Below are 13,116 nucleotides of genomic sequence, written 5' to 3'. Positions count from 1 at the left end.
TAAATGGGAGCTAATGATCCCCACCTGCCTCCCTCACCTGGCGTCCCGGGTAATTACCTGTAAAGGGCCCTGCCCAGAGCCTGGCATGTGGTCAGGCAGGACTTGGTGGCTAGTGCTTGTCATGGCTCAGGCTTTTCTTGTTCTTATTGCTCTGGCAAAGGCTTGCCAGTGATTCCAAGTGAATGACGTTCCCTAAATACTGGCCTTCGGCCCCTGTGCAGATTTCTGGCCCTGAATCTGGCGCCTTCTGGCAGACAATACCAGCGCCTAGAGTTATGCTGTAGCCAGTGAAAGCATAGTGCTGAGCCTGAAATGGACTCAGGATAGGAGAGAGTCCTCAGCAGGGCATTTTAAACCTGGAATCCGTGGTTTGGGCTTAGAGTATTTATAACGCCTGAAATTGTGCACAGAATTCTGTGTTATGCACACATGTCCGTTTTTCAGACAGGGAGGGTTGGTAGGTCCATGACACAGATTATGCTATTAAGTGCCCTTTTGTCTTGAAATTTACTTGCCTTGGAGTTCCCTTCATGGCTCAGCAGTTAACGAACCTGACTAGGATCCATGAGGTTGTGGGTTCCGTCCCTGGCCTTGCTCAGTGGCTTAAGGATCCAGCATTGCCGTGAGCTGTGGTGTAGGTCGCAGACGTGGCTTGGATCCCGAGTTGCTGTGGCTGTGGTGTACACTGGCAGTTCTGATTCGATCCCTAGCCTGGGACCCTCCATATGCTGTGGGTGTGGCCCTAAAAAGCAAGAAAAAGAAAAAGAAAGAAATTTACTCGCCTTCCTCGATTTGGAATAACAGCCGTATCTTCTTTGCTCTTCAGCTTTTAGTGAACAATAAAATCATTAGTTTGGACCTTCCGGTGGCCGAGGTTTATAAGAAGGTCTGGTGTACCACGAATGAGGTAGGTGCTGGTTTTCCTGCTTGGGGATGTGGTTTGACTTGCAGACCTGAATTGGGAAGCGCCCTTGTTCGTCACCGCTGGCCCAGCACACAGCAGCACTGCAGGAGCCTCGCTTCCCCTGTCGGCGTTTGTGTAGAGAGAACCCGTCACTCTGACCACCTGGTGAAGCACCTGACTGGTGAAGGAGGAAGAGCTCCGGGCGAGGAGGGTTTCCTGGCTGCGCAGCCCAGTGTGGCTGCGTCTGAGCAGGCACCGCGTGGGGATGGCCTGTACCCTTTATGTGTGGGCACCTCCCGACTGAGGTGGATCTCAGCTTCTGTGGGCTTGCTCGCTTTCCAGAACATTTTCTAGTGCTGCATCAAGGAGCGTAGGTTCTGTTTTGCTAGTTGGGGAACTGAGACAAAAGGCAGTTCTTGAGGAGGGAAAGAGAAGTGAAGGAAGCCTGCGCTCTGGTGCTTTTGGCCGCCTCAGTCGTCTTAGATGTCCTCTCCCTCCCACCTCCTTTCTCGGTCTCTCTCCTCTTCCTGGTCTCCTGTCTCCTCCTTCCTCCTTTCTCTCCTTCCCTTCCCTCCCTTCTCTTCTCTCTGTTGGGGAGATTTTTAGTGAATGAGTCAACTGAGTAATTGAATTACAGCAAGCTAGTGGACCAGTGAAGCACAGCGAACTTTTCTATACTTGGTGTCAAATATTTCTGTAGAGTTTAAGAAACTAAATGGGTAATGTACTATTATTAGGACGATTTGGTTTTCGACTTGCTAACTATTTCTGCTTCTCTCTTTTCTGTCCTCCTGCGGTGCTGGGAGTCCCGGTCCCTGTTTACTGTTGGTCTGCTGCCAGCTGGGTAGACATAGCACTGTGGGCTGAGGACACACAGAAGACTGTTCCATCCACTGCATCTTGTCACTGACATTTTAGCTTGTCACTGACATAAGAAATTAAGACCAGGCCACGGCGGGCTCCTTGTAAACAGTGGTTTGGAGCCTAAAGAATGCACAGGGGCGTCTCCCTTATTAAACCCTGAGGCAAGGAGTTGGAGATCGTTTGTCCCTCACGTTAATGTGCTTAATTCACGAGGGGTTCTTCTGGCCAAGGCCAAATTTGTGGCAGCTCCATGTCTGGGCCTTATCACCATCCCTTATTACCCCCATTTCCCATCTCTTCAGCTACCGCCAACGGGCTCTTTTCTGTGTCTCTCTGTCCGTGGTCTGCGGCCGTCCCCTCTCTCATTGCCACTGGGCTTCCACAGCTAGAGACACTCCGCCACCTGGCCCAACAGCATCTCTTCCTCCAGGCTGTCCTCTCCTAAAGCCGAGTGCTCTCCCACTGAAGTTCATAGACTGACTGCAACCCCCCTTTTCTCAGCTCCAGAGTGAGGATAATATGGTATATGCTAGAGTGCCTGAGTCCAACCCTGGTGTGTAGTGAGGTTCTTGAGCCTCCGGATTAGGATGGCTGCTGTAAGCTGATTTACAGGACCTATTTCGGAGCATGCTATCAGATTGTAGGTTTTAGTTTGAGGAAACTTGGATGAGTCCTTGCGGCATGGTTATCTGAAGACCCCAGGATCTCTCAGGGCAAAGACTGGTGTAGTCTCTTTTCTTGCTTTGGAATTCTGAGACTTGAATCAAAGCCTTTTGATCTAATTGACTCCCCTCATCCTGATTCTTTGAGTAGGGGTCCCTGTTGATTAGACTTTATACTCCTGAAGGAGGCAGGCTTGGAAACAGAACTGGTGTATCCCTGGATAACTTTGAGCAAGATGCTTCCTTTGTGTAAAAGGATAATATAAGGTACCCAGTTGGCAGAGAGCTTGGTGCAGAGTAAAACGATAAATAATAGTTGTTACAGCTGTTACATAGTTTTAATGAAATTAAATGAGGTGGTGCCTATTACATGCTTCACACGATTTCTGGCCTGTAGTAGACCCTAAATAAAATAAGCTTTCTCTCCCTAAGTGAATTGTAGTGCATTTGGATTCTAGATTTTGTGGTTGAGACTCTGTAGAGAAATAGAAGTTGTCCACACTGCTGAAGCATTAAGCAAGACCAGGTGTCGAGTCCTTGGCATTTTCCGGGGCTATTTACAAGTGTATTTCTCCAACTGTCTCTGCTTAGGGAGAGCCCATGAGGATTGTTTATCGAATGCGGGGGCTGCTGGGTGATGCCACCGAGGAGTTTATCGAGTCCCTGGACTCCACCACAGGTATGGCCCTTTTCGCAGATGCTGCCGCACGTTGGATTTGAGGTTTGGGGCCAACGAGCAGTTCACGTCCTGGGATGCAGAGGTGGTGTGGGGCAAATACTCTCTTGTAGTTCTGTTCAGAATTGAGGGGAGATGACTTCTCCGAGGAGAAATATGGTTCTCTCTGGCCTCATTCAGATACCTTTGAGGTTACGGGGTGGGAAATTTGAGGGGAAATGCAATTAGCAACAAACTTGAGTTCAGGTTTATTTTATTTAGGGTTTTTCTCTTTTTCTCATTGGTTGTAGCACTTACATTTGAGGAAATAATTTGAACTGACCTGAATCTGAAAAAAGGCTAGAGTGGGACAGTGCAGTTGAATATTCAGTGCTGACCTGTTTGGTTGGCTGCCTTCTTTGTCGGGAATGTGGAGGAGGGGTGCAGCTGTCAGCCTGGAAGGAGCTGTGCTTCATTTCCATCCCCAGCTCCCTCCGTCTCTGCTTGGCTTTCCTTTTCCTCCAGATGAAGAAGAAGACGAAGAAGAAGTGTATAAGATGGCGGGTGTGATGGCCCAGTGCGGGGGCCTCGAATGCATGCTGAACAGGCTGGCAGGGATCAAAGATTTCAAGCAGGGCCGCCACCTTCTGACGGTGAGTTGGAGGCAGCCAGATGGGACCAGCCCTCTGCTTGGGGAGAGGCCCCTGTGGGTGGAAGCTTGTGGCTACTGCCATGTAACCCTAGAGGGCAGCATGGTGCCACTGAACAGTGCAAGCCAGGGAGGACCTGGTGGCTTCCTTGGCCCTCTGCGCTTGAGGCTTCTCCCCCAGCTCCCCTCTTCCTGACCCACTGCTCCCAGAAAACCAGTGTGATAGCAAGCCTTCTGCTGTATTTTCTAGTTACCTAGTTACCGATGTCAAGGTGTCTTTCCCAAAACAAACTGCGCCTGTGTCAGTTATTACTATTATTGCTTTGTAAGTGGATTTTGTAACTCTTTCATTTCTTGTAGGATTTTGAGTATTCATCCAGTTATCTCATTAGTAAGGCGTAAAGGATTCCAAAGGCAGCACTCATATCACACTACTATTTTCTCCTCCAGGGGATTTGAGAACATGTATTATAATACCCGTGTTTTAAATGACCTACATGGTTCTGAGTTCCCCCGGGCCTTGAGCTTGGGATCTTTCTGTTCACTATTAGTTTAGAGTTTGAGTACTGGCATTTCCCCCAGGACAACAGAGCATCACCTGTTCGACTTGAAACTGTGGTCAGTGCCATAGTTTTAGAGGTGGTAGAGATAGACCTGGCCCCTGGGAGCTATTGCTGGAGAACATCGCTATTTAAATGCCAGCCCACTGGGAGAGCCCAGCCTACTGATCATGTCTCCTTAAGGAAGCGTTGCTGTCTCTGTCTCAGGAGGAGCATCTGCTGATTGTACAGGCCCCCCAGGCCCTCCCTGTCCCACCTGTCCCCACATCTTCACTCTCAGATGGTCTCCTGGGTTTTGACGGGCTTTTCTTGTCAGGTGCTGCTGAAATTGTTCAGTTACTGCGTGAAGGTGAAAGTCAATCGGCAGCAGCTGGTCAAGCTGGAAATGAACACTTTGAACGTCATGCTGGGGACTCTCAACCTGGTAGAGCGTGTGGGCTGCAAAGACAAAGCCTGGGCCTCGGTGGGGGGGCAGTCCCAGGTGGGGGAAGGACATCTCACTCCTGGGCTCAGATGATACGGATTCATGGCCTTTTCCAGCCCTTCATCTGTGTAACGGGTGGGCACAGAGGCTCGAATTATTCACACCTTTATCCTCTTGCTGGCTCCCCCGTGCTACTACCGTGACATCTGAGAGCTTCCCGGTTTCTTTCCCGAATTCAGATCAGAGGCAAGAGGGAGTTAGTCCCTACAGCAGTCCAGACTGCACACTGATGGAGAAGTAGTGCCACTTCTCTTAGCAACCAGAAAGAAACCTGAAATGTCATGTTTTCACTGTCCTCAGAAACGCACATGCTGGAGTTCCCTTGTGGCTCAGTGGGTTAAGGATCTGGGTGTTGTCAGTGAAGCAGCTGAGGTCACTGCTGTGGCGTGGGTTTGATCACTGGCCCGGGAACTTCCACATACCACGGGCAAGCCATAAAACAAAGCGAAACAAAACAAGAAATAAATAACTGGCCGCGTGCTGTCTCCCTCCACACCTGCACTGGCATGCACAGTCTCTGGGAAGGAGGGCGTGAAGGGCATCCTTAAGGAGCAGATCCCCAGTGCAGTGGGTGGTTGTGGCCTTATCCCCAGAGTGACTGGGCCTCCTTCTCCTGCAGGCCCTGGTAGCTGAGCAGGAAAGCAAGGACAGTGGTGGTGCAGCTGTGGCCGAGCAGGTGCTCAGCATTATGGAGATCATTCTGGATGAGTCCAACGCCGAGCCCTTGAGTGAGGACAAGGTGAGGGGGGCCCGGTCTCTTCATCTTCCGACACTGTCTCATTGCCAGTCACTGGCTCCTTTGCGTCACGCTATGTCAACCAAGAATGATTGAACCTGCTCAGCTCATAGGAATGGCAGGGCTCAACTAATGGTGACATCATTGCATTAAAGCCTGAAACCTGAGGAAACAAAGCTTCCGAGGATATTCTGTCACTCAGAAGCTGCTCATTCATGGAATCCTGGCTGTTCCAGCCTTAACTCAACCCCTCATCTTTCAGTTGAGCAAACTCCAAGCCCAGGGGAATGAAGTGTGCCGTCCCATGTCATTTAGTTGGTTCCTGTATAGTTGGAGGCCTAGAACCCAGGTCTCCAGTTTCTGGTTCTGTTTCTCTCCATTTAGCACACCCATGGGTTCTTTGGACCTTACTGGTGCTAATGTTCGGGCTAGAGATGTGACCAAATGGGTATCTGCTGGCCTCCTCCTCTTGGGGGACGGGGAGATGGCATTGGTATATTTTGACCACCTGAGACTGTTAACGGAGCCACTGCAGAAACTGATGTGTGGGGTGTAACTCACACTGCATTATGTCCCTGGTAGTGCGGAGACACTGTTCTTCCAGAGCTCCTTCGGATGGCTCTGATAGAAGTGGGTGACCTTTCAGGGCCAGATGTTGGCTGCAGCCAAAGTCCCAGCCTTATTAATGGTCTTTCCACCCTCTGTCTTAACTGCAGGGCAACCTCCTCCTGACAGGAGACAAAGATCAACTCGTGATGCTCTTGGACCAGATCAATAGCACCTTTGTTCGCTCCAACCCTAGCGTGCTCCAGGGCCTGCTTCGCATCATCCCCTACCTTTCCTTTGGCGAGGTGGAGAAGATGCAGATCTTGGTGGAGCGGTTCAAACCATACTGCAGCTTCGATAAGTATGTTGCTTGGGTTTCAAACAGTTAAGCGAAAGTCCCCAGGCACACCCTAAACTAGTTCTCTGAGACCAAGGAAGAATCACCTGAGTTTCTGTTAGATTTCTGTGTGCCAGTCTGGCCTTTAGTTAAAATATATTGTCTTAAAGAAGCAGTTGGTGAGGCAGAGAAGGCAAAGTGGTTGGTGATGTAGGAAAGGGGATGTGACAAGATGGAGGGAGTCACCTGTGCAAAACCTGAAAATGCAGGAGAGTGATGGGAGTTGGGGACTGTGGCAGGAGCCAGGTCAGACGGGTCTTTATGCTCAGGAGTTGAGGACTGTCCTGGAGGATGACATGATCACCTTTCGTTGCTCCTTTCACGCTCTCAGACGCTTTGCTCTTTCCTCCCAGGTATGATGAAGACCACAGTGGCGATGATAAAGTCTTCCTGGACTGCTTCTGTAAGATAGCAGCCGGCATCAAGAACAACAGCAACGGGCATCAGCTGAAGGACCTGATTCTCCAGAAGGGAATCACCCAGAGCGCACTTGACTATATGAAGAAGCACATCCCCAGTGCCAAGAAGTGAGTAGCACCTCTGTCAGGACTGCTTTCCTTCCCCTCTTCCTCATTCCTTTTCTTCTTATCATCTTGGCATCACTTTGTCTCCTTGGGGTCTCCTCGCTTCTGGAAACTGTCAAAGTGACCGACCATGCAGCCAGTGCAGAGTCCTTGGGGCCTATAGGAAAGACTGGCCATTTGTTGCTTTCTGTTTAGAGTGCTTAATTTCTGTCCAGTTTCTCACTGGAGCTGGCGGTTGGTCCTTTGTGAGTCTCGATAGTCTGCTTGGTAAGGTCACAAACTGAACCAGCCAGGAACACCTAAACAGCTGGTTTCTGATGGCCTTTGCTTCTCTGGCCTGCTCATAAGCCTTTCTTTCTTTGCTTCACAGCTTGGATGCTGACATCTGGAAAAAGTTTTTGTCTCGCCCAGCCCTGCCATTTATCTTGAGGCTTCTTCGGGGGCTGGCCATCCAGCACCCTGCCACCCAGGTGAGTAACCAGCGTGCGTGTGGGCCTTATTCTGGAGCAGGACACGTGGTGTGAGGGAGCCACACACTCTCTTCTCATCTCCCACGAGTGAAGACACCCACCGTGATTAGCCTTGACCCATGAATTGCCCTAGTATGCAAGGCTCCTGGAGCAGAAGGACTCAGAAGTCCTCTGGCTCATCTCTCTATGTGCGGAGAGGATTAAGTTTCATTTGTGATTTCCTCATTCAGCTCATTCTCTTGTGGGGCTTCAAGACCTCACAGCCCAGCTGAGCCACAGTGTTGAGGGTGTGGCTGGCCAGAGGGCAAAACAGTTTTGATTTCTGGTCACAGTCCCTGGGATGTGTGTTAAGCCATCATTGCCATTTTTTGTTCTGCCTCAGGCAGCGGAAGACTTGGCCCTCAGGGAGGCCCACCCTGTCCCCTGTGCTGCTCATTCCTGGTGCTCAGTGGGCTGCGGTGTCTGTTACCCTCACAAACCCTAATTTGCCCAGACAGCTGGCCAGGCTGGATTTTTTTTTTTCTTTCTGTTTACATTTTTTTTTTAAATTAAAGTGTAGTTGATTTACAGTGTTGTGCTAATTTCTGCTGTACAGCAAAGTGACCCGGTCATTTGTGTGTGTGTGTGTGTGTGTGTGTGTGTGTGTGTGTGTGTGTGTGTGTACACACTCCTTTTCTTATCTTCCATTCATGGTCCATCCCAAGAGATCGGATATAGTTCCTTGTGCTATACAGTAGGACCTTGTTTTTATTATTATTATTATTATTATTATTATTTTTATTTTTATTTTTATTTTTAAGCCACAAGGAAGTTTATTAAAGTATAGTTGATTTACACTGTGCCAATTCCTGCTGTACAGCAAAGTGACCCAGCCATACATATACATACATATATATATATATATGTATACACACACAAACACATGCATATATACACACACACATATATTCTTTTTTCTCATATTACCTCCCATCATGTTCTATCACAAGAGACTGGATGTAGTTCCCCATGCCATACAGTAGGACCTCATTGCTTATCCATTCTAAATATAGTAGTTTGCATCTACTAACCCCAAACTCCCAGTCCATCCTACTCCCTCGGCAATGACAAGTCTGTTCTCCATGGCTGTGAGTCTGTTTCTGTTTTGTAGATGGGTTCATTTGTGGCATATTTTAGATTCCACATCTAAGTGTCATCACTTGGTATTTGTCTTTCTCTTTTTGACTTACTTCACTTAGCATGATAATTTCTAGTTGCATCCATGTTGCTGCAAATGGCATTATTTGGTTCTTTTTGATGGCTGAATAATATTCTATTATATATATGTACCACATCTTCTGAATCTGTCCTTCTGTCAATGGATATTTAAGATATTTCCATGTCTTGGCTATTGTAAACAGTGCTGCTGTGAACAGAGTGGTGCATGTATCTTCTTGAATTATAGTTTTATCCAGACGTATGCCCAGGGGTGGAATTGCTAAATAGTATGATAGTTCTATTTTTAATTTTCTGAGGAACCTCCATACTGTTTTCCATAGTGGTTATCTTAGTTTACATTCCTATCAACAGTGTAGGGGTGTTCCCTTTTCTCCATGAAAGAGTCACCCTCTCCAGCATTTGTTGTTTGTAGTCTTATAAATGATAGCCATTCTCACTGGTGCGAGGTGGTACCTCATTGTAGTTTTGATTTACATTTCTGTAGTAATTAGTGATGCTGAGCACTTTTTCATGTGCCTACCACCCAGCCATATGCCTTCTTTGGAGAGATATCTATTAAGTCTTCTGCCTATTTTTTGATTAGGTTTTTGGTTTTTGTTTTTTGGGTGGTTTTTTTTTGTTTGTTTGTTTGTTTGTTTTGCTGTTGAGTTATATTCCTTGTTTGTATATTTTGGAGATTAGGCCCTTGTTGGTTGCATCATTTGCAACTATTTTCTCCCATTCTGTAGGTTGTCTTTTTCTTTCTTCTTTCTTTTTTTTAATGGTTTCCTTTGCTGTAAAAAAGCTTGTAAGTTTGTTTAGGTCCCATTTGTTTATTTTTGTTTTTATTTTTATTGCCTTGGGTGACTGACCTAAGAAAACATTTGTATGGTTTATGTCAGAGAATGTTTTGCCTGTGTTCTCTTCTAAGAGTTTTATGGTGTCATGTCTTATATTTAAGTTTTGAAACCATTTTGAGTTTCTTTTTGTGCATGATGTGAGGGTGTATTTTAGTATCATTGATTTACATGCAGCTGTCTATTTTCCCCAGCACCACTTGCCGAGGAGACTTTTTTGCATTTTATATTCTTGTTTCTTTTGTTGAAGATTAATTGACTGTAGGTGTCTGTGTTTATTTCTGGTTTTATGTCTGGTTTTGTACCAGTACCACACTGTCTTGATTACTGTAGCTTTCTAATATTGTCTGAAGTCTGGGAGAGTTATGCCTCCTGCTTTGTTTTTTTTTTTTTCCCTCAGGATTGCTTTGGCCAGTTCTGGTTCTTTTTCGGTTCCGTATGATTTTTGGATTATTTGTTTTAGTTCTGGGGGAAAATATCATGGGTAATTTGATAGGGATCACATTAAATCTGTAGATTGCCTTGGGTAGTGTGACCATTTTAATAATATTAATTCTTCCAATCCAGGAGCATGGGCTATCTTTCCATTTCTTTGAATCGTCTTTAATTTAGGAAATTAATGTTTTAATGTTTTATAGTTCTCAGCATGTAAGTCTTTCACTTCCTTGGTCAGGTTTATTCCTAGGTTTTCTTTTTTCTTTCTTTTTTTTAAATGTGATTTTAAAAGGTATTTTTTTATATTCCTTTTCTAATATATTATTGTTAGTATATAGAAATGCAAATGATTTCTGAATGTTAATCTTGTATCCTGCTACTTTGCTGAATTTGTTGATCAGATCAAATAATTTTTATGTGGTGTCTTTAGGGTTTTCTGTATATAGTAACATGCATGTCATCTGCATAGAGCTGACAATTTTACCTCTTCCAATTTGGAAACCTTTTCTTTCTTTCCTTCTTTCCTTCTTTCTTTCTTTCCTTCCTTCCTTCCTTCCTTCTTTCTTTCTTTCTGTCTTTCCCTCTCCTCTCTCTCTCTCTCTCTCTCTCTCTCTCTCTCTCTCTCTCTCTCTTCCTTCCTTCCTTCCTTTTTTTTCTGATTGCTATGGCTAGGACCTTCAATAATAAAAGTGATGAGAGTGGGTATCCTTGTCTTGTTCCAGATTTTATTATTTTTTTTTTTTTTGTCTTTTTGACATTTCTTGGGCTGCTTCCGCGGCATATGGAGGTTCCCAGGCTAGGAGTCGAATCAGAGCTATAGCCACCGGCCTACACCAGAGCCACAGCAACGCAGGATCCAAGCCGCGTCTGTAGCCTACACCACAGCTCGCGGCAACACCGGATCCTTAACCCACTGAGCAAGGCCAGGGATTGAACCCACAACCTCATGGTTCCTAGTCGGATTCGTTAACCACTGCGCCACGACGGGAACTCCTTGTTCCAGATTTTGGTGGGAAGACTTTTAGCTTTTCTCTGTTGTGTATTGTATTGGCTGTGGGTCTGTCATAAGTGGCTTTTATTATGTTGAGATATGTTCTGTCTACACCCACTTTGATAAGTTTTTATTATAAATGGATGTTGAATTTTCTCAAATGCTTTTTCTGCACCTATTGAGACGATTGTGTGGTTTTTAACTTTTGTTAATGGGTATATTGGATTTGTTTATTTAGTTAAACTTTTTATTTTGAGATAGTTGTGATTCACATGTAGTTTCTAAGAAATAATACAAAGACATTGTATGGACACATTCCTTAGTTTCTCTCAGTGGTAACATCTTGTAGAACGATAGGGGATTATCAGAGCCAGGAGACTGACAAGGATGCAGTCCAGACTCAGGGTGGTTTCCTCACACGGGGATGCCTCCTGTTGTCCTTTTATAGCCACATCCACACCCCCCCCCCCCCCTCACCACTCACCCCTGGCACCACTGATCTGCTGTCCCTGCCTGTAATTCTGTCACATCAAGATTGTTATATACTAAATGGAGTAGTCATGCAGCATGTAACGTTTGGGTGTTTTTTTCACTCATAAGTGAGTAAGCATAAGTTTTTGGCAGTTCATCCCGGTTGTTGTCCGTATCAGCAGTTTGTACCTTCTTATTGCTGGGCTGTGTCCGCGGTAGGGCTGCACCCCCGCCTGTTTAACCATCACCCATTAAAGAGCATCTGGGTTATTGCCAGTTATGCCATAAAGCTGCTATGAATGTTCATGTGCAGGTTTCTGTGTTTGAATCAGTTTTCATTTCTCTGGAATAAATGCCCAAGACTGCAGTTACTGGCGTGTGTAGTCGCTGAGAGCTATTTTGTCTTAGAAGAAGCTGCCAGAAGTCTTCAGGGTGACATTCCCAGCAGCAGTGTGGGAGGGATCCACTTCATCTGCACGCTGGCCAGCAGTCGGTGGGTGGTGTCTCTCTTGTTTGTTTCGCCAGGCCGGTGGATGTAGAGTGGTGTCTCCTGGTGTCAGTCGTGTTCCTCTAATGGCTGACGACGCTGCACGTCTTTTCATGGGCTTTGTCTGCCTGCCTGTCTTCTTCGGTGAGGTGTAGGTCCATAGTTTTTTCCCGTTCTCTAGTAGCAGTGTATGTTTGTTTAATGTTGAGTTTTGAGAGTCCTCAGAGCGGCATTTTTTGTTTGTTTAGAGTGCCAATTCTAAATATAGTCCCCCATTCTCATCTAGTAATCTTCTCTGATAACTCATTGCAAAAATGTGGTTCATTGGCTGTAATAAAGATTCTGCCATACAGCTTGCTTGAATAACTATTGTCCTCAGCTTTTGTTAGTTCAGCGGAGAGAGTCATCATTAGTACATTTTGGGGGGTAATTCTTCCTGCATAAGATTTTTCACTTACTTCCTTGCAACGTCTTTGTTCTGAATGTGGATAAATCAAGGGGCACAATTGTGATTTGGTCACTGGCAACACCTTGAGCTGAGAACTCAGGTCAGCAGATGCCAGGCTTGTTCTTAGTTACCAAATGGAACTCTTTTTCAAAAGTAAGGCTTTACCTAGTGAGATACTTGGCTTCGGTACTTCTGACTTTCCCTTCTCTCTCAACACCTACTTACATAGTGGCTGTTGCTCCCCGTGCTGGGCTAGGCTGAGGCAGGGTTGGCGAGCGAGCCAGTCATGGTCTGTGCCCGCTGGGAGCTTACTGCCTGGTGGCGGATAGAGCCAACTACATAGTGATGGCAGAGCGGGGGTAAGTGCCATGTGGCAGGGTCACAGGGAAGAGGTTATATTCTAAGAGGAGAATATAGTGCCTGCAAAGGCTTGGAGGCAAGAGAGCTGAAAGCATTTCCGGAAATGAACACAGTTGCCTCGGAGGTGAGGCATGGCCAGAAATGGCACTGGAGATGCAGGCGTGGGGCCACATCACCTTCTCCAAGGAGAGGATGTGGGTTTTCTCCTGAGGGTAGTGCCCCCGCCCATGCTCTGGAGGGTGAACTGGAGAGGTGAGAGCAGAGGCAGGAGGAACAGCTGGCAGGCTTTTGTCATAATCCAGGGGAGAGGCCCTGGCAGCTGGACTCTGGTGAGTGGCCTCGACAGGGATCTGGGAGGTGGGATGAGTGGGACTTGGAGTTGATTGCACACGGGGGTGAAGAAGCTGGATAAGTCAAGA

At 46.6% G+C, this 13,116-nt stretch overlaps 1 protein-coding gene across 1 annotated transcript in view; it reads left to right on the top strand.

The window, feature by feature from the left end:
* UBR4 (ubiquitin protein ligase E3 component n-recognin 4) overlaps positions 1-13,116 on the top strand; it is a 139,583-nt gene that overhangs the window by 109,804 nt on the left and 16,663 nt on the right. The window contains 8 exon segments of the mRNA XM_021095464.1: positions 827-907; positions 3,022-3,109; positions 3,611-3,738; positions 4,611-4,718; positions 5,398-5,517; positions 6,231-6,421; positions 6,811-6,984; positions 7,352-7,451. Coding sequence (XP_020951123.1) covers positions 827-907; positions 3,022-3,109; positions 3,611-3,738; positions 4,611-4,718; positions 5,398-5,517; positions 6,231-6,421; positions 6,811-6,984; positions 7,352-7,451 — 990 coding nt within the window.

This window comes from Sus scrofa, chromosome 6, assembly GCF_000003025.6.
Source record: "Sus scrofa isolate TJ Tabasco breed Duroc chromosome 6, Sscrofa11.1, whole genome shotgun sequence".
NCBI lineage: Eukaryota > Metazoa > Chordata > Mammalia > Artiodactyla > Suidae > Sus > Sus scrofa.
Note: the sequence above shows the minus strand (reverse complement) of the source record. Positions and strands in the feature narration are given on the sequence as shown.